Below are 20,163 nucleotides of genomic sequence, written 5' to 3'. Positions count from 1 at the left end.
GGCAGACGCGGAATGTTCTGAAACGATGTACCTGCAGGTTAAGTTGACTCATTGGGGCGAGTGGACCAAAAGCTGCGGACAGGTGCGACCTTGCTGCATTGGGTAACTGAGGCTTGGCGATCGCGGTCGCGCCTGGCGAAGACGATGGGTCGTTTGCTGTGGGAACATGGAACTGCGATACACAGTAAAGTGAAGCTGAGACAAGCTATTCAGAGGTGATAATCTAGACCAAAGACGTTTGCTATATGAATGTTGGGAGACAAGTGTCAGCGCTGTCATCCCACTTGAAGTTCTGCGCCTCCCCCGGACCCTTCAGCCTCACTGTCCTGGTTTAGGCGGCTGCGACGTGCGCCGCTCTGCCGCCCTAGTTCCTTCTCCGACCCATCCCATTAGCATCATCCGGCGCGTCACCATCAACACCGCACCTCACCCATCTTTTTTGGAACGAAGCAGATCACACATTTGGCGCAATGGGTATCCCGATCGGATGGAACATTAATCGCGAAGAAGACGCGAAGAAAGACGCACTGAGGGCTGACATTGCCGGCTCACGCTCACCCATCCGCCGCCGCGTCAGACCCAACAGGTCACCGCGCCCTCACAGCGCCCTCGACACGGATTTCCTCATCTCCGGTCCGCATATTGAATGGATTCCTCGCTCGTCGCATCGCGCGCGTCTGGCACCGCCACCCGTCCCCGAAGTGTCGAGGACCGAATACCGCAGCAACGAGCCTTCGAGACACCCACCTACTCTACAACGCGACGAGAGCAGCGTGCGCCGATCGCGCAATCGCCTCGATGGCTACATGCGCGCGTATGAGACGCGCGCGACTCCCGACCATGACCGCCCCTTGCCCGCTTTCACCCCGGGATTTGCGCCAGCGGCAGCGTCGCGAACGCCCGAAACGGAAGCACAACGCGATGCGCAAGACCCATTTTCACGCCTGCGCGAATACAGATCATACCGTCGCACTACCAGACGATCAACGCGTTCTCAGAGCCCCCGTGCTGACCGATCGACGCGAGGCGATAGTGTGAATGCGCCCGAGGAGAGCCACGAGACAGGCGAGAATCACGCTGTAGCATTTCCTCCGCTGCGTAGAATGGGTCGCCGCACCATTGCTGACGGACCGCTACCTGCCAGCTCTCTGCGCGAGTCCTGGAGTCCAGCTGGTGCGCTGGATGGCTTAGGCGACCGGAATCGCAGCGTCAGTCCCTTTGAAGATCAGTTGCAATGGGACAGCTTCCTCACCACCGTCGTGGACGACCCCGTCGCACCAAGTGCGGGGTCATCATTCGCATCAGCCGCAGCCGCAGCCTCATTCACAAATTCGCATCCCAGCTCACGAGCAGGAAGTGCCAACTCGGCCGCATCGTCGCATACCCACCTTACAGTGCCATCACGACGTCCTTCCCCTCCACAAAACGAGCAATTCATGCGGGCATGCGATACCTCGGAGGACGACTCAGCCTCCGACACCGAAGAAGAAGAGATGGACGTACGCGGCAGCATACGCCGTCGTACCGGCACAGAGGCCCGCAGGAACCGCTTGAACATTTCAGACTCGACCGCCCCTCGCCGAAGAATGCGCCCATCGTACTTCTCCAGCGAACCTCCTGCGCGCGATACCGAACGCTACGGACTCCGCGTAATCGACCGATCCCGCGACGCCAGCGAGGTCGTTCACAGCTTCTACAACTCCGGCATCTGGCGGGACGCCGAGACGGAAGCGCCGCAGAGACCGCAAATCCCCCAGCTCGATGGACCAGCAGAGGAATCCGTGAGCGCCAATGACTACGAGGGTATGCCTCCACTCATACCCGCGGAGTCGCCGCAACCGCCACCACTCGATCAGGAGCTCCGTGATGCGCGGTCGTTGCTGGAGCGTCTCGCGCGCAGGGAAGATGTCAGTGACGACTTTTGGGCATCGGTTGGCTTGACGCGATCTTTTGCTGACCCCGTCGAGCGCTTCCAGGAACTTGAGCGATTTTGATCTGGCTTGTTGCTTCTGTATCCTTAGGTTGGCTTGGCTGGTCCCGCCACTTTGGTTGTTTCTCTTCTGCTGCTATCATGCTGTTTGCGCTGTATTCATTCACCGATTGGCTTTTAGCCGCTTAATGCTCGTCTTACGAAAAGTTATGGTAGTAAGGACGACGACCTGTTTAGATCGATTAGATCGAGCTTACGTCAACGACTCCTGGATAGAGATATTTGTATCTTTACATAGCTAGTTAACATCCCCCGAAGAAGGGACAGAATACAAAAAAGCTCAGCCAGCACATACGCAAATCACTCATCACTTCTACCCACGTGCTCCGTGATGTACATATTGCAAGAAGTTGAATTCATATCGGATGCTAGACTCCTAAGTGGTATGCAACCGTCCCAACGCTCACGTGTGGTATCGAAAATTCCCAGTATAACGCCATGCTCCCAGTCTTGTGAATCGCTCCTCATTCTGCTGTGCGCTCGATTTGCAGGGCAACGAGCTTCTCGGTGTTCTTCAGCCACCTCTCTGCGAATACTTGATCGGTAAAGCGCTCCGCTGACCGGCGAGCCCGCTTTCGCATGTCCAGCGTGTCTTCGGGGGAAAGTGTGAGGGCTTTGCGGAAGCCGTCGGCGTACTGTTCTGCGGTTGTAGCATGGAAGCCTGGTGAAGGGTTAGTAGTGTTCTGAATGTGGTATTGCGAAGTGCTTAGACTTACCAGTAGGTTTTCCGTCGACCTCAATCACAATGTCCAGCTTGGGCCCACCAGAGTTGTTGACTACAGAGATCATGCCAGCAGCTTGGTATTCCACCACTCCAATTCCGAAATGCTCATTCCACATGGCGTTCACTCCCACACTGGCTTTGCGCATCCACTCGAGCATCTGCGGCCACGGCGCATCGCAGATGAACTCGACGTTGTCCTTGATATGTAGCTCGTGTGCTAGGAGCCTCAGTTCGTAGACGCGCTTCGCATCGTCATGCGAGTTTCGTACTGAACCTATCAGAACGAGCTTCGGGGTATCGTTGGGGTACGCTGGGAGGTCGGGTTTGGAGTGCAGGAAGGATGCAAAGGCCTCGAGGATCAGTCGGTGGTTCTTTTCTGGTCGGAACTGCGCGATGTAGAGGAGGTAGGGGCCGCGGTCTTTCTCGCTAGACTCAGAGACTGGAACGGCTTCTATGACTTCTTCGACTGCGACGGGCGGGAAGACGACGTCGATGTCGATTGCCTTGCTTCGTTTGATACGGTATGGTTCCCAGAGAGACTTGATGTGACTTTGCGTCCATGTAGAGTTGGTCATTACTACGTCAATGGTGCTGCCGACTTTGCTGTATAACTTAGCAAAGAGTTGCCAGTACTTCTTCTTTGCTATGCCTCGATATCCTGCGCCTGTTCCTGCATTTATGCCCTGGCCTCCAACCTGTAGCGAATCTAGCATGTCGGTGGAAATAGTCGGATAGTGTACGTATGCGCCGGTCGGCACGGTCGGGAAGAGGAAGGACGATAGGCCGAGGGCGAAGGCGTAACCCATGGTGTCGATGAATATGTCGGGCACGAGAAGACTGAAGGCATCATAGGCGAGAATGAGAGAGCCGAGAGATTGGCCCAGTAGTGTGAATCGCGGCCATGTGCTCGCGAGTACCCAGTCGCGAGTCGTAAGGTAGAGGAAGTGGACAGTCGGCGGGTATAGTTGGATGTTGAAGCGGTCTTTGACACGCTTCAAAATGGCGGCTTTGTCGACGTCGTGGTCGCCAGTGTAGACTATGCAAGTAGCTTTTGGCCAGCGCTTCTGGTTTGCTCGGATCGCAGCCCAAAGGACTCGTTCGCCGCCGCCTCCTGCATTACTATAAGAACAGCCTGTCAGCGACAACTCTTAGTCCAAGAGCATGCTATTCCTACCAGAAAGGGTGGAAGAAGCCCACTATGCCGTCCCATTCGCTATCTGCCGGTCCATCCTTCACTGCACTGCCAGGAGGTATATTCCCGACCTGTTCCCAGTCATCGTACTCTCTCTTCTTGTTCTTTTGCTGCGCCTCGAATGTCTTGGTCTCGCTTGCTACCCTAGCCAGTAGTAACTCTCGTCGTGTACGGGAGGATCGTCGGAGATGTTGTCCCACTATTTCCGCAGCGAAGCGCAGGGTCTTGGGAAGAAGGACGGTAGCCAAAAGTGCGGGTAGCAGTAGCGAGAGGAAGATGGGCAAGAGACCCATCGTGGAACAACGCCGGACGGAGGCACAGTGGGGAGAGGCAGACAGCGAAGACTCATTCAGCCATGGGCAAATGTTTGGGCAAAGCGACAGCTGTTCAGGTGGGATGACATCGGTTCGTTCCTGGCGCCGGCCCGAGAGCGTGGGACCCTGACGCGCTAGTGGGAGCCTCTTCCTCTCGGGAATCGGACATTTTGATATCCAGCTGCAACACCAAAATTACAGCAAGATGCTGTCGTCGCGCCTCCTGCGGCAGCCAGCATGCCAATTGCTTCCGAGAATCTCCACCACGTCTACATCTTCGATATGCCGACCATCGGCTCGCGCCTTCCACGCTTCGACCCCGCGACAGGATCCCCTCGTCGATGCCATCCTGTACCTTCCCCACGAGCTGATGTCGCTCGTCCACACCGCCGTACCATGGTATGCCGCCATACCAATCACCGCCTTCATCACCCGCGGTCTTCTTGTTACGACATTCGGAACTCGGTCGCGCGCTCTCGCGGCCCGATACATTGGTCTCCAACCGCTCCGAGAAGCACTTGCTTACAAGAAACGTGACGAGGTATTGAAGCGCGGCGGTTTCAGAACGATAAAACAGGGCATAGTAACTGCGAGTAAAGAGATAAAGGAAGTCACGTCGGCGATTGATAAGAGATGGAACGTCAGCTTGAGTGGCCAAATCATGTGGACGGTTGGGCAACTACCTATATTCATCGCCATGGCCGAGGTCATACGGCAGAAATGCGGCGCTCATGATGGTCTGGTAGGTATGGTGGTCGCAGCCGTCAAAGGCGAAGGCACAACGATGACAAACGAGCTCGGGGAAACCGTTGCGCGTGTAACGCCTTCTGCATATTTTGAGCCTTCGCTGGCAACAGAGGGGGTACTCTGGTTCCAGGATCTACTTGTTCCAGATCCTACAGGTGCCCTCCCATTCATTGCATCAGCCATCATGTTCGCAAACATCTACACCTCGAAGAATAGTGTCGAAAGCACTAAAAATCGGAGGTGGCCCGGTATACTTCGAAGGACTTTACTCTGGGTGGCTCTATTGATCGGCCCCATGTGTCAGCATCTACCTGCCGCACTGATGCTGTACTGGTCGTCGAGTACAGCCTCTGTCATGCTATGGAATCTCTGGCTGGACAGAAAGTACCCAGCACCAAGAGGATTCACGGCGTGTAAGAGACCGCTTATCATGCCACCACCACCTGTTTCGAAAGGGCGGAAAGTGTGAGGTCTTGCCAGTGTTGTACATTGCCATGAGCCTTGAACTACCATCGAAACACTTCACTGCCACAGATGAATCTTAAGAGAGCATTTGGGTGAGGAGACAGGCGGCGCAGGAAACGTCTGAATCAGTAGCTTACAATGGAGTCACTCGCATCTTGTTGCCTCGACCTTTTCAGTGTGTCTTGGAGGCTGTGGTCACTATCAGCAGGTCCGGGTATACGGTTTCTCACCACAGATGCTCACAATATCCTCTTTACGGAGTAGGCTGCCTGTAGGTCCCGGTCTTTGACCGACAGCTTACTGCCTCTGAGAAATGGAAGGTCAGCATGATAGTTGCAGAGATGGAAGAACACGGCTTTTCCTACCTAACTCGGAGACACGACAAAACACAAACCAACCGATCTATGAACGCCAGAACAAACATCCAGGCTGTATCCGAACAAGTCTCAACCCCCGGTTTCTACTCAACAACAAATTCGCCAGTCTCGATCTCGGCATCTACGTGAGTTCATTTGATGTGAGTACGATGTTGAGCATATCGGCATACTTCGGCATACTGGGGCATGATTGTACGCTAGATTGAGGGGTTGTGCGTATAGTAATCACCTAGAACTCTGCGACCACCCCAAGTGGGGGATGGCCTATGTACAGAAAAGTTTGTGGTTTTGCATGTTTCGAATCAGACAATACGCAGGAAGGCGCCGTGTCGCATCTGCTTGTTACGCCGTAACAGAATCCTGCAAATTGTTTGGGAGTACATTGTTTCAACCAAAAGCCAAGAAATCAAGCTTTGCGCAGTCATGAATTCCGCAGTGCAAATGATCAAGGGGGTGTTCAGCTAACTGCTCTTCAACATCTCGAAAATGCGCTAGCGGTTTAGTATGACCTGGCACAGGGGCCAAGGATCTAAGATATACCTGCTCACTCCAAGGCGAGCTGAGGTCGTAAAACCCTCAAAGCATCCATCGTATGATGCGCCAGCTGATAAGTGATAGGAATGCAAGAGCGTTGGTGATGCACCTGTACCTGTTGGTCGTGACTTGGGGCCCAGGTGTTTCGAGATGACATGATGTTCACCGTAGAACATAATAACGGCATCACTGCTGCAGATGTTCAGAAGTGGTCCAGAGGACCAACATACGCCCCCTCCCGAGAGTCGACTGTTCTGGAATTCACTGCCAGTTTGATCTCGATCTGAATCGAGCCACGTGAACGTCCTCCAGGGTTACTAACCGGAACATACCGAGCCCGCTCGTTGCCAAGTCGCATGCCCATGGTAAGCGAAGTGGAAGCTGCTGGAAGGACAAAGCAGACGGCGATGACCATATGCTGAATAGATCCAGGTGCTGAGGAAAGTATTACCGGATGTCACCGCCTGGAATTGATTGGGCATAGTGTATCAGCTCGCTGGCTGTGATTCGATGTGGGAGGGTTGTCCGGCTAGAATTTCTTCCCCGCGTCGAACTTCGCAGAGCACCTGCATCGACGTCACGGCACTCTGCAACATGGGAACGACAGCTGCGTCTCACACCGTGAGGAGGCGGGCATCGCGTACTACAACTGTACTGAATAGACCATTCTAGACTCGCAACCCTGGCGCAGATCGTATGATAAAACTGGGCGCTGCGAGATTACCAGCAGTTTGGCCATTCAAGTGGCGGTTATCATGGCTGCAAGAAGGCCATGAAAAAAGTCTTGTCACCGGGGTTTGGTTGGAGCTGAGGTTTTGGTGTGACAGTAGTTCAGCGGGTTGCTTCTCCGCCGTCTTCGCTGCGCGCCCGAGCTCGGAATCTTCTAGGCGCAGCGCAATCAAGCCTACCGCAGTCTCTGGGAGCTGGCAAAAGCCGGTGTGTTGCCCGTTGATCGTTCGATATTCTGCTTCAACCCGATCACCGGCACCATCACTAGCCAGGATACCAAGAGAAGGCTGATGACAGAGTGACGACAGGACGAATAGCCCTTGAATATATACTGCCATAAGACTTCGCCGAACCTGAGTGACTAGGAATAATCGCCCTCCCACACAACTCCGCGGCATCCAGACACCCAGATGGACTTCTCTAATCTGCCTGCCTTCCCTGTGGCCGCGAATAACCCAATGTACTCTCCCAACAGCGATGCCTTCCCATCACCAGACGAAATCGACGCTTACCTCACGGAGTCATATCCCGCACTTTCCGACTATGGTTTCAATACCTACGACAGCAGGAGCGGCCAGTGCTTCAACCGATCCATCACGCCAGGGGCCCGAGATGTCAATTGGAGTGCACCGGCACCCAGCAGCTACGTCAGCACACCATCACTTGTCAGTGCAACGAGCGCAGGCGGTGAAGCTCCTCTGAACGCATGGCCGAATTACAGCTCAACGCCCTTGAGCTGCCCAGCCGATTTCCAACACGCCTACACTGCAACCGACTTCCCCAACGGCTATCCGTCCAACCCCTCTCCCTTACCGACGCCGCCCACTGGCCACGGCAGCCCAATATCCCTATCGCCCACCGCACACCACGGCATCTCTCCCGAGGACACCTCACTCAAGCCACCTGCTCCACGCAAACGAGGCCGACCTCGCATCCACCGCCCCGCCTCTGAGCCGACCGCGACTACTACCGCCAAAATCGCCCGGACACAATGCATGCCCCACACCGAAGTCGAGCGCAAGTACCGCGAAAAGCTCAATGCAGAGCTAGAGCGACTACGTCGGGCTGTGCCCATGTTACCGCAGAGTGATGCCACGGATACAGGCGCAGTGAAGCCCAGTAAGAGCATGGTGCTGGCAGTGGCCATCGACTACATTAAAGAGTTGGAGCGACAACGAGATGCAGCCGTCGAAGAGGTAGAGAGACTAGGAGGCAAGATGAGGTTTGGAAGGGCGGGGGTTAGGAAAAGGGAGGATGGGGATGCTTGAGCGGTGGCGTGATACTTTTGTAGTAACGCCGAGTGGTCATAACGGCGTCATGACAGGCACTGGGGATCGCACGATGGGCGACCATGACTCTCAAAGGTCGACTTTGGCTTCTCGGATCTTTCTTCGAATTACGGCCTTCGCATACGAGCTCAGTCTCGTACTTTGGGTATACATAATGTTTGGAGTTCACGGTATTTTACAAGGTGGGGAGGGATGGTTGCAGAGCGTGGCTGGTACACGCTGCATGGTACACAATATCTTGGGCACGATGCAGCGGAATTGCGTACCGCCACTTAACATTCGGATACACGATTAGATACCCAGGTTATTGTTAGTTTAGGGGGTCGCGCTCTTATTGCGCAGGGTTGCGGATAGACGGCAGTGATGCACTGCAAGAAGACAGTTCAATGTAATATATACTTCAATTGTTTGTTCTCCAGCTGCAGCCATGTATGCTCATGAGTGCAAAGAGACGGATTCAGACGGCAGGCACTCAATCGTATGTTACTCTAATCACAAGCCGTAGAGTTTACGTAGTGTTGGACGATAGAGACTGTAGCATGCAGTGTACATCTCCTCTGTCGCAGCATCAATCGTAACTGTAAAGTAAAGAGAGCCAACTCGCTGCATCTGACCGAATCAAAACTTCTGTCTACCAGACTTCTCCGAAGCACTTTAAAGAAATCGAGAACGATGTCGCCTGGATTTTGACTTTCAGCCATCATCACACTTCCCACGACTCTGGAGTTGATCGCCCATGATAGGCTGTATCACGCATAGTCTCTCCAAAAGTCTAATTGCTTGCGTTGATACGAAGATACCTAGGTACACGACCTCGGGAAGTCCGCTGTTCTGGAGGAGCAATGTCGCAACACGTGATATTAGTGGGTTCGTTGGAAGGTACCTAGGTATGTAGTGCATCTTTGTCACGACGACTACTATATTCCACACCATATTTGGCTTGAGAGCTCATCGTTTACTGCTAGATACAAGAAGAAATACTATGCTCTGATCGTACCTGCCTTAATACGAGCATGTCTTCTGGTATTCACACGCCACGAAACACTAAAATTTCCATTACGATGAGTAACTGTTTAAGGAAACATACGTTAGGTACAACCTTAAGACAGACTACCGATAACACGGCTGACCGATCAGTCACCATGCACATAAGCAAAGATGACACATACAACTCCTCCGCCTCATCCCGCTTCACCCATTCCTCCCTGCGCCAGTACGTGTACCAATCGGTCTCGTTCCCTAAAAGCCTCCAAGAACGCTTCTAACACATATCAAGCACATCACGCACCCCAAGACACGCATGCCCAGAATAATACCTCCGAAATCTCACATCATTTTATAGTGCATGTAGACAGCCGGCTCACGCAGCCATCTCATGTCGTATCCGTATAGCACTCTCCGGTCTCAACAACAAGACCCAACACGGACGGGCTCACCTCGTTGCAGGGAAAGCCGTTTGTGGGAACATGAAATACAGTGCAGCAAAGAGGGTTTTTGTTGGGATAGCTATACAAGGCAATCAAACGAGGATACTCCGCGATAGATGAAGAGCTGGAGCTAGCTTCATACAGCTGGGGTGCATAGATCACAGTCCCACGCTTTCCATGGCCGGTAGGAGGGGAAATGGTAAAGCGGCGCATCACTTTCCACACCGTCGCAAACGAACGGGGGTCGTGGAAAGAATACCGCAGAAAGTGGAGTGAGATGTTCGTCAAATCGTGGAGAAATGTGTTTGATGTGCAAAAGTGTTGGATGGAGAAATGAGTGTATTGATTCATCTAACATGAGATGGAAGCTGCCTATAAGCAGCAGTGTGCTTGCTACATACAAAGGAGTGTGATAGCAAGCATAATAAGTAAGCTGATTGTACATGAGATGAAAGCTGATGGAAACCAACAAAAAGTGGTCGATCGTGGGAGGTAGGTAAGCGCGATGGATCTACACACGGGTTCCGTTCGTTCCAGCCCCTCTTCCCCCCATCGATCCTTCCCCTCCCCGCGTACTTCCACTCCACCAATTCCACCAAACCGTTTACGGAGACAAGACACTAGCGCGATATTTCGAAGCCACCTGTACCGGCCTTGGGCGTTTTACGCGGGCACGAGTCACACCGTTCTCACACCACTCGACTGCCTGCATGCGTATCGATGGCGCTGGAGATAGCCGAGAAAGACGAGGCGGGGAATCTGGTGGCGCAGTACGTTACTTCTGCGGAAGGCAAGAGGGTTGATGTGATTGTACGTTGTATGCACGTCTCGTCTTACTTCGATATGAGTTATTTGGTTTACTTGCGTTTGATATCTCGGTGTTTGTACTGCAAGTCTGACTACAGAGACGCGTTGGTGGAAGATGTGTGTACGGTCACTGACATAACATCTCCACCATTTTAGTACCCCAAAGAAGCAAAGAGCTATGCGCAACGCCTTCTTGATGTCTTTCTGCCAGCGGGATATCCGCAGAGTGTGACGGAGGATTATATCCATTATCAGATCTATGTATGTTTCAGTGAGACCTTTCCTCTTCTGATGCACGATGGTTGGAATATCAGGGACACAGGAAAGCTGATGAAGATATGTTGATGTAGGACTCGCTTCAAGCGTTTTCGTCGTCGATTGCGGGGATGTTGGCTTCGAGAGCTGTTCTGGAAGGTATGTTTTCATGTGCGGTATGAAGTATACTCAGCATATGATTCCCCCATCCTTGGGTAAAGCAGGTACTCTGCGTGGTCAACAAGGTTTTCAAGAGAAAGGACTGTACATCACAAGCACCTAACATGGAGACACTCCATCACGATGACACCCAACAGCAAATCCCACCACCACCCATCTAACCACCCACCCAGGCGTCGGCGTCGGCGACTCAACCGCCTCCCCCACCTCCGCCCTCCTCCTCTCCGTCCTCCAAGAGTCCACCGGCCGCATCGCTACGATCCTCTTCGCGCACCGTCTCGGCACAGCCCTCGAGCCTGAATGCAAAATGTACCGACTAGCCGCCGATGTCTTCAACGACACAGCCATGGTGCTCGACTGCTTATCGCCCGCCTTCCCCAAACCCATCCGCGTGGCTGTGTTGAGCTTCTCGAGCTGTCTGAGAGCCCTATGTGGGGTTTGTGCAGGAAGTGCGAAAGCGAGTTTGAGTGCGCATTTTGCGAAGAAAGGGAATTTGGGGGAGGTGAACGCTGTGAGTTTGCTGTTTTCTTTTCTTCTTCACTATGAAACAGCGAGCAGAAAAGTAATCGGACGACTACAAGCACGTGTCTTACTCCGAGTACAATGGGTGTTGAGCCATGTGCTATCATGCCCAATACACAGATCTGCATAGATGGCTTACGACTTATGCTGTGGGGCACAGTGTAGGTTGGGTACACATGACCGTTACTGACTAATGCTTAGAAAGACTCGAGCCAAGAGACAGTCATCTCTCTAATGGGTATGCTTGTAAGTACCGCCGAGCTTACACAGTGCTGATGTGATTACTAATACGCCGGCTAGGCAGGCAGCCTGGTAGTATCCTACATCACCTCACCCTTTGCGACATGGAGCACACTCATCTTCCTGCTAGGAATACATCTAGCGACCAACTATGCCGCTGTGAGGGCCGTCAGCATCGCATCCCTCAACAGGCAGCGCGCCAACATCCTGTTCAGCAACATGTTCCAGCACGACGTCGTGCTGAGTCCGACCGAAGTGTCTAAGCGCGAGCGCATCTTCCACAGAGGTGACGTATTGCGCTGGTCCGACGACGAAGTGCTCGGCCAGTGTAAGATTGGCGTATCTCTCCAGGATATGCTAGGCCGGATAGGGGAAGAAAATAGGCAAACGGGCTCGCTCGCTCTGCGGACTATACAAATCTCCGAACTACTAACCGTCTTCGCCAGCGAGGCATACATCATGTGTCCCGCTGCATCCGCATCTTATATCTCCATTGCACTGAAAGCAGAGTGTGGACCGACGGATCATCTCAAAGCATGGGCTCACGCACTGTTGCTTGCGAAGAGGGCCCGAGATGGGAATGGGCACTCGGGTGATCAGCCCAATGAAGCACTACCTCCGACCAAGGATCGCCTGGAGGCTGAGTTGAGGCAGACGTTGGAGGACGTCCGGGCGACGTTTGAAAAATATGGGGACGAGATGAGGGGGAAGGGATGGGATCTAGATGTCGCTGCGCTCGAGACGCAAGCCGGGACACGGTTGCAGATGGACATGCAGAAAGTGGGATGACGATGTAGCATGGACCTCAACTGCCTTGTCAAGAGCCGTGAAACGAACGACGTGAAAAACACCAAGGAGTTACCTAGACGGGCGTCTTGTTGGGGAGACAGGTAACCCGATCGAAGCACTCGCGTGTTGCAGGCTGTCGTGGGATCCAGGGCAAACGTAACCAACGTCGCTTGGTAACGACGTCAGCCGATTGACTCATCGGCAACGGCATAGGATCGGCACCAGCATGTACGGCTGGCCCTATGTTTGAAGCAGTTTGATAACCACCAGCATGTCTTTTACCTCTTTCCTTTTTCTGCTCACTGTGTGTGCCAGCGCAGACGCATCAGTGCATCGCTCAAACAGTGGTTACGGTCCACATCGGTCCGGTTTCATGTACACCTGGCGTCTCTTCGGTGGGCGGTCGCCGGTTCCGAAGCAATCAATGCTTGAGTCCAAGCTCAACACCACAATGTGGAGTGTGGACAGGCAATGCTGTGCAAAGAATGGAAACTAAGGCTAAATGCCATGAATCTCGTGATTGCTCGAAATCATGACACAGGGCCAACATGGCCTTGGTAGTGAGGATTTCTTCAACTCAACGTCGGGAAGCTGGTACCGAGGGCGTGGTCGTTGGGGCTCTAACAAGCAAAAAGGCGCACATTATGGACGCCACCATGCAAGGAGAGGACATGTCGTTCCGACTTGACTGAGGCTCGAACAGCAGAGACTCCGCCAAGGTCAGCGTGTAGTTTCAGCGATCGCGGTGCTCCGACGGAGCGTGGGATGCGGCTAAAAAACGAAACCCCACGAAGCGGTGAAGCGGGTGAATCACGACTACGCGAACAAAAAATGGCCCACTGGCTGCGTCATGCTGTGTTCCTGAGGCTCCGAGCTTTTTTTGTTGGCGGCTCAAAATTTTCGGTGCGGAATGAATTTGGGTGCGCGTCGGCGCGAGCTGAGTCGTTAGCCGGCTACTGGCGGTGCTGCAACGACACAGCAGTCCTTCTAGAAGCGCCACATTTGCATCTTCACGAAGCACGGCAGGGTCAGCGCTTGGAGAAAGCCCGAAGGCGCCCTCAACAGGTGGCAGCGCTACATCGAATGGGTGAGCGATTTCCGAGGTGAAGGCTTCGAGGGTGAAGTGTTACAGGCGTTTCGCTGGACATGCAGGAGGTTGACGGAGATCCTGGATCGACGCGCAGGGCAGGTGTGGAAGCACTAGGCAGGTTCGGGTAAATTTCTAGAAGGATGAAATCGTTCTAGAAGATTTCTTCGGTGGCACGGTGAAAGAAAGTGCGATGGGGCAGGGATTTGGGGGTGGGTGGCCTGATGGTAGCGCTGGTGGAACGTCAGCATTCCCTCGTTTGAGACAGCGAGACGCTGGCGGGATAGCTGGCAGGATAGCAGGGCAGGATTGTGTAGCCGGGTGGATAGAGCAGCGGGCACAAAAGAAAGAGCATGCGTGAGTATACACCTACAGTCGTTGGCACGGTGTACTCATGCACGGTGTGGGAGTGTTTGCTAAGAAGGGTGCTAGAAGGCTAGAGAGGCGCCGGCGCATCCCAAGTGGAGGGCGGTTGGCTGAGGGCGGGTTTGCGTCAGTAATGGGCGAGATTGGGGAGCACTTGGAGGACGAGTCTGACCCCAGGCGTAGGGCGAGGGCCAAGCGTGTGGCCGTGCGGGCGGGCGTGGTGTAAGACATCAGGAGCGTGATTGGCGAGGACGACTTGATCAAGTACCGTTGCGCGTGCACATCACGCGGCAGCAGGTGACACTGGGCATGGTGTAGTTCAATGTGGGCTGTACATGCTGTGACAAAGCAAGCAAGAGACATGGGCGGGCGTGCGATCGATCTACTTTCCTTTGTTGCGTAGGCAGAGTCATAGGGTGGATTAGTGGGCTCCGCCGTCGTTTGCGGCGTGCTGGGAGGTGCTCAGGCTGCGCATTCCACGTCCCTGGGACCTCCACTGTGCACTCGATTGCCATCCGTCTCGCAACTCGTACGGACTGGTAAGGAAAGGCGACGGAAACTGGAGAAGGGTGGTCTTTATCGTCTAAAAGGGCCGTTTGGGGCAGGCTACGCCCAGTCGGCTGCTAGAGAGGGCTGCGGCGACGCACAAGGCTGGGGGGCCAAGGTAATCTATGCACGCAGCTAGTGCCGGGCGTCGCAACCAGACGGGCATGGCTGGTGAGATAGAGAGAGCGACCGTGCTGGCTGTCTGCGGTGCGACCTCCCACGCCCTCGGAAAGCGACGCGTCGTTCGTCGGCGGCGCTGATGTCGCAGTGTGCAGTGTCGCAGTCTGTCACAGCAGGCGGCCAGGTCGGGCAGGGCAGACGGCCATCAGCACCCATCGGCGTGGCAACACTGAGCAGCAGGGGGCGGTTTCGGCCAGGATGATGATGCGGGCGTGCGTCTTCCAGAAGACATGGGCGGCCAATGCCCAGGTAGCGCGTGCCGCCGCTTTTACGGCAGCGAGCCCTCAGCCATGGGCCCTCGATCCTTCGTGATGGCCAAACCGCTGGTGGGCCCTGGCGTGTGCGTCCTGACTGAGCTTTCCGCCCAAGCATTGACCCAAGACTCCCTGACTCTCCACTGCCGCTTGCTCAAAACCACGCTGAGCCGCACCTGTCCATAGCCTGCTGTCCATAGCCACGTCCTGACGCACTTCGGTCTCACCACACGCCTACCCACACCAACGTATATACAGCACCCGCCTACCACTCCCACCCACCCCCGATGCTGCCGCCGCCGGAGCGATAACTTCCCACCACCGCCCAAGACACTAGGTTCGCCCGAACCTCGTGCCGCCAACGCCAAGCTGGCGCAACAACTGCAACTCTGTTCCTGTGAAGGCTTCGACGAGCAGAGCAGGAAGGACGCCCGCCGTGTTTACAAGCAGTTCTGGCGCAGCGTCATGGTCACACGCAAATCCGGAAGCCACGCCCTGTCCATCCGCACCGACTCGACCGCCTCGTCCTCGCCCACGCCCTCGCTGCAAGACTTTGATGCCCGCGACGTCAAGATGGCCCTGTCCGACTGCCAGCCCGCCCCGCTGACCGTCTCGATACCCAAGAACATCCCCAGCCCGCAATGCCGGAAACCCAACCTACAAGAGATCCTCAGCAACACCGCCCCGCCGCCCTACACCCTCACCTCCTTCATGGCCTTCCTGTCCCAGAACCACTGCCTCGAGAACCTCGAATTCACCATGGACGCCTCCCGCTACCGCAAGCACTACTCCAAGATGGTCAACCGCCATCCGGGCAGCCCCATCTCGCCATTGTCCGAAGAGTGCGGCTACGTGCTGATGCTCTGGCGTCGATTGATTGACGCCTACATCCGCGAGTCCGGCCCACGAGAAGTACGTTCTTTCAATCCTACACACCGAACCTCCACTAACAGCCGCAGGTCAACCTTCCCGCCGAAGTCCGCGACACTCTACTAAGCCTCTCCGACTCATACGTCCCGCCCCACCCATCGGCATTAGACAGTGCCGTGGCCAAGATCAACGAGCTCATGGAGGAGAGCGTACTGGTCTCGTTCCTCAACTCGGTCAGCCCACAGAGCGCTCACCCCGCCAGCCACGAGAGCTACGCTGGTAGCAACATCTCGCGTTCATCGACCCGCAGCTACGAGGAGCGGAGTATGCTCTCCCGCTCGTCACAGCCGCCCGTGCCTGCCCACCAACGAGCATCGGCACCGTCGTCACTGACGTCTGGCTTCATGGCCTCGAGACCCTTCTCACACTCTCGGTTCCACTCTCAGCCGACCTCTTCCGGTCAAGCACACACCCGTGTTACATCTGGCTACACTAGTGGCAGCGATGCATTGACCGATGACTCTGGCAGTGCCAGTAGCCCATCGGGCATGAGCGACCCGCTTACACCCCCCGGCACACCGCCCATGAGCGACTACCCCATGGCCGACTTCCATCAAGCCTACTACGACACTGGCTCAAATAGCGGCACACCCAGCCCTCGCAACAGCCGAGGAGAGCACAATGGCCTCGCCAGCGCTACCCGGGATAGCTGGAAGCGAGTAAGCAGCAAGCTCTGGCCCAAGAAGAAGAGCGGCGGCCAGCTCCGAGACGACGAACCAGGCGTTGTCGAGGGTGGTCTATTCTAAGCTACCCACTCACCTCCTACATTCTTTACCATCACACCGACATTCCGTCATTCAAAAGCGACACGATTACGAAGATGCAATCAGAGCGATTTGCATCACCTTGACCTTGCATACTGGGTTGCATAAACACCGGCGTAACTGATTTCCCCACCCGAGTCCACGGGCATGCGAAGGCGCAACTGGCTCACACGACCCGGCGAGGTTGTTTTCGGCATTTCCACTTCCTTCTCAACTTCAAACTACTAGACATTTTGCGAAACGGCGTTGCGAAACTTGGCGGCCACACTTCCTATATCCACTTGCAGTGGCTAGGCCCAGGCGTTACATTTGACGTTTCCATCTATCAAGAGCATATCACGAATGACCTACTGGGCGGACGGTTTTGAATATTTTTTCTGTATCATTACGGCTACTTTTCACTTTGCCCCAAAGCGGGCGTGCTTCGGATTTGTTTCCGAGGCGCATTGACTGTTCATAGGCATGGATGGGGTTCGGATTGGAGTAGATACCAAAGCGCATGAAGCGCTAGAATCACGACTGTTTACCATTGTTGGTCAACAACACACAAAAACTGTTTCAATGCCGTTCCCTTGCTGTGACGTTCTTACTCAAACAGGCAATGTCGGATACAGGTTGTCTACGCCATCGCCGTGGTACCTCCGACTCCCTTTCTGTACCAACATATCGGAACTCCACTGCCTCCACATCAACAAATCGCATCTTACACAGCGCCCACCAACCTGATGCCTTGCATCGGGCGCTCTTTCGTCCGGGACAGCATGTAGATCTTCTCGTGCGCATAGGCTACGCAAGGAATCGCCGAACGCAAAGCAAAGGGATATCCTCAATCAATCCCTTTCGCCGTATAACCGGGACGCCCATCGGTGGTCATATGGGACACACCACTAATAGCAATCTCCTTTCCACTCCTTGAACACCGACTCCGCGGTATCCCTTGGATCCTTTCCGCCCCTACTTCTCTCCGCTGGGCTGGAGACGGTCGCCGAGGACCCGGGCGAATGAGCTGCTGGATTGGGAAAGCCCTTCTTTCCATCGTGTACTTTCAGCTACGCCATTGATGTGCTACCCATGGCCACGGGTTGGGTAAGGGATGCGGTGCCCGAGGTGCCCGGTGCGAGGGCAATCGCCGAAGGAAGATGCGTGACGTGTGAAGCGTAGACCAATGTGTTGGGTGGTGAACTTGAAATTGGGGTGGAAGGATGAGTAGGCGGAGACTTTGTCATGGCAGTTGTCCCATCACGGGGTGGCGTCTTAGGCCACGTGCTATGAGTCGGTCGATAGTTGCCACATTTCAGGCGTGCACGATACTGGTTCAGATGGCTCTTGCTATTTTCTCACACGCCTCTCCCCTTCCTATCCGGATCCGAACCACACACCATACGAGCACACCAACCAAGGCGTAACGATAGGCCGCCTCCGCGGATCTCTTTCTCACATCATCCCAATGAACCCAAACTCTATCCCTATATCACATACATGAGCACACCGATCAGCCTCGCGCTCCAGCTCAACCACGCAGCACCAACGACGTGTAACCGAGCGCGCCAGCCCGCTCGCCGACCCCAAACTTCAGGAACATGGCACATTACCAATCCCATGCTCGCGGAATCCGCCCTTCGTGTCCAGAACGCCGTTCACATGTCGTTGCCAAGCCCGAAGTCCTCCTTTCCTGCAACTGTGCCGCACGCCAAAGGATGCGAGAGCGAGTAATGTTGGTGGTGGCGTAAAGGGAAAGTGTACATCACAAAACGCTATGCACAATTCCTGGTTCCTCCCTCGTGCACGAACGTTTGGTTTTGTTCTATTCTCTTTTTAGGTGGGCCCTTGAGCGAGGCAGCACGTGGAGTTGGCGTGCATTTGCATTGCCGCGAACGTGGTTTCGGGACCCCGTTGTGCTGGGGTGGATGAGGTAATCGCTCTCCTGGGACGACGATGTGATGTCTAAGGGGAGTTACATTGCTGAATGTATACGGTATACGGCCAGCATCTACAAATCTCCTATACAATGTGCCCGGGCCAGGTAGTATCTACGGCATCAACGATATCCGTAATGTGCTATACCATAACTTCCTTGATATTGTTGTCGTTCAGCGCTTACGGCGGCTCGAGGTACCATGCGGGTAAACTCGTTTCAAAGATGGGACGTTGAATCGATGTTCAGGCGTGACAAGTTTCACTTGGACACTGGTGGAAGATATGACTCGACGGCCTCTGGGATGTCTTGTCTTGTTGAAAGGTGTTGTTCGTGGAGGTATTTGATATTGTGATGGCTTGTGCTGAAGCACGACCTCAACTTCAGGACCTTGACGCTTGGGGCGGAAGATCTCGACAGCGCAGAGTCATGGAGCTTTTCGCGTTGCTGATCAACTGTACAAGCTAGCGACGTCGCTGCGTATATGTATATCCGAGTTGAAGGTTCATCAGGTCACAATGGAAAGATACCTAGGTATGAGGTACGCTACATGACTAGATTTTATCGCTTTCAACGGCTGCCCTCTCGTCAGGTATCGCGCACACACCAACCAAGAAAATGAGCGCTGCAAGTATTCGTCTGCAGTTCTTCAGCCTCAATCAATTTAAGAATCTATTCACAGTATCGCAATCTCCCATTCCCGCAACTCTATCGCTTTATTCCCGCGCGCACACTGAGATTGTCCTGTCTCCTTCCCCATCCACCCAAGCCTGCCCGGCACTTGTACCCAGCGCACAGCCTCCCGCGCGGCCATTGCATTGCAGACAGACTTGCCAGCAGCGCAGCACGCCGTCCAAACCTACCAGTAATCATTACGTTCCAAGCCGGACTACAAAATACCAAGACCGACCGACTAACCACTTGACGGCAACACCCGTTCGCCGATGCAAGATGCCCTCCGCGGAGCAGAAAGGGGAGGTAAAGCCGTGATTCGTCAATGTGCAGGTAACATCGTTATCGACGGACTTGTAAACTGCGAAAAATCACTCCACCGGGCTAACTGGATCTTACCAGCTAAACGTACAACCAGTCTCTCAATTGCATAGCTATTACCAACGACGTCGAAATTCGCGCAGGCACGATGACGAAGTCTGCGCAACGTAATAGACCTGTTTACCCTGGCCGCTTTGTGCGATTTACCCCTCATCTCTCTTCCATCATCGCACCCACCAGCGTGGAACACATGGACCTGGGCCAAGAGAGGGGTTTCGCACAAAAGCAAACACGAGAGTGGCAAAACTTCTCGAAGCCTTCTAGAAAGCATATCTTGTTCGCTGGAGATAAGCCACACGATGTGACGTCGAAGGTTTAATCGTCACCTAGTCTCGACGATCACCTAGAGATACAACAGCAGCGTTGTGGAGTACCAAAAGCCCGCTGATCTTTCGCTCGTTACCCAGTGGAGATGCTACCCATCTATTTTCACGTAAGACATGGTCGGAGCATGTCCAATCTCCCTGCGCGTCCTCGCGAATAGGAA

General features: G+C 54.4%; 6 protein-coding genes across 6 annotated transcripts; 5 read left to right on the top strand and 1 right to left on the bottom strand.

Moving 5' to 3' along the window:
• Positions 1-470: 470 nt before the first annotated feature.
• Positions 471-1,994, top strand: J4E87_003565 (uncharacterized protein; the record flags this gene model as incomplete). The annotated part of the gene is made up of 1 exon (XM_049375190.1): positions 471-1,994. One exon carries the CDS (start codon positions 471-473, stop codon positions 1,992-1,994), a length of 1,524 nt encoding a protein of 507 aa, XP_049235112.1.
• A 460-nt stretch (positions 1,995-2,454) lies between these two features.
• On the bottom strand, positions 2,455-4,199 carry ALG11 (asparagine-linked glycosylation protein; the record flags this gene model as incomplete). The annotated part of the gene is made up of 3 exons (XM_049375189.1): positions 2,455-2,651; positions 2,707-3,833; positions 3,889-4,199. The coding sequence occupies 3 exons, from the start codon at positions 4,197-4,199 to the stop codon at positions 2,455-2,457; spliced, it is 1,635 nt and encodes a 544-aa protein (XP_049235111.1).
• A 226-nt stretch (positions 4,200-4,425) lies between these two features.
• J4E87_003563 (uncharacterized protein) lies at positions 4,426-5,436 on the top strand (the record flags this gene model as incomplete). The annotated part of the gene is made up of 1 exon (XM_049375188.1): positions 4,426-5,436. One exon carries the CDS (start codon positions 4,426-4,428, stop codon positions 5,434-5,436), a length of 1,011 nt encoding a protein of 336 aa, XP_049235110.1.
• A 2,046-nt stretch (positions 5,437-7,482) lies between these two features.
• Positions 7,483-8,340, top strand: J4E87_003562 (uncharacterized protein; the record flags this gene model as incomplete). The annotated part of the gene is made up of 1 exon (XM_049375187.1): positions 7,483-8,340. One exon carries the CDS (start codon positions 7,483-7,485, stop codon positions 8,338-8,340), a length of 858 nt encoding a protein of 285 aa, XP_049235109.1.
• A 2,641-nt stretch (positions 8,341-10,981) lies between these two features.
• J4E87_003561 (uncharacterized protein) lies at positions 10,982-12,581 on the top strand (the record flags this gene model as incomplete). Its single annotated transcript, XM_049375186.1, has 4 exons — positions 10,982-11,009; positions 11,204-11,541; positions 11,754-11,798; positions 11,853-12,581. The coding sequence occupies 4 exons, from the start codon at positions 10,982-10,984 to the stop codon at positions 12,579-12,581; spliced, it is 1,140 nt and encodes a 379-aa protein (XP_049235108.1).
• A 2,898-nt stretch (positions 12,582-15,479) lies between these two features.
• On the top strand, positions 15,480-16,690 carry J4E87_003560 (uncharacterized protein; the record flags this gene model as incomplete). Its single annotated transcript, XM_049375185.1, has 2 exons — positions 15,480-15,926; positions 15,974-16,690. 2 exons carry the CDS (start codon positions 15,480-15,482, stop codon positions 16,688-16,690), a joined length of 1,164 nt encoding a protein of 387 aa, XP_049235107.1.
• Between the last annotated feature and the right edge of the window lie 3,473 nt (positions 16,691-20,163).

The sequence above is a fragment of the Alternaria ethzedia genome (assembly GCF_023757985.1).
Source record: "Alternaria ethzedia strain BMP 0044 chromosome Unknown scaffold_6, whole genome shotgun sequence".
In the NCBI taxonomy this organism is placed as follows: Eukaryota; Fungi; Ascomycota; class Dothideomycetes; order Pleosporales; family Pleosporaceae; genus Alternaria; species Alternaria ethzedia.
The sequence above is the reverse complement of the archived record's forward strand: the minus strand, read 5'-3'. Positions and strand labels throughout refer to the sequence as shown.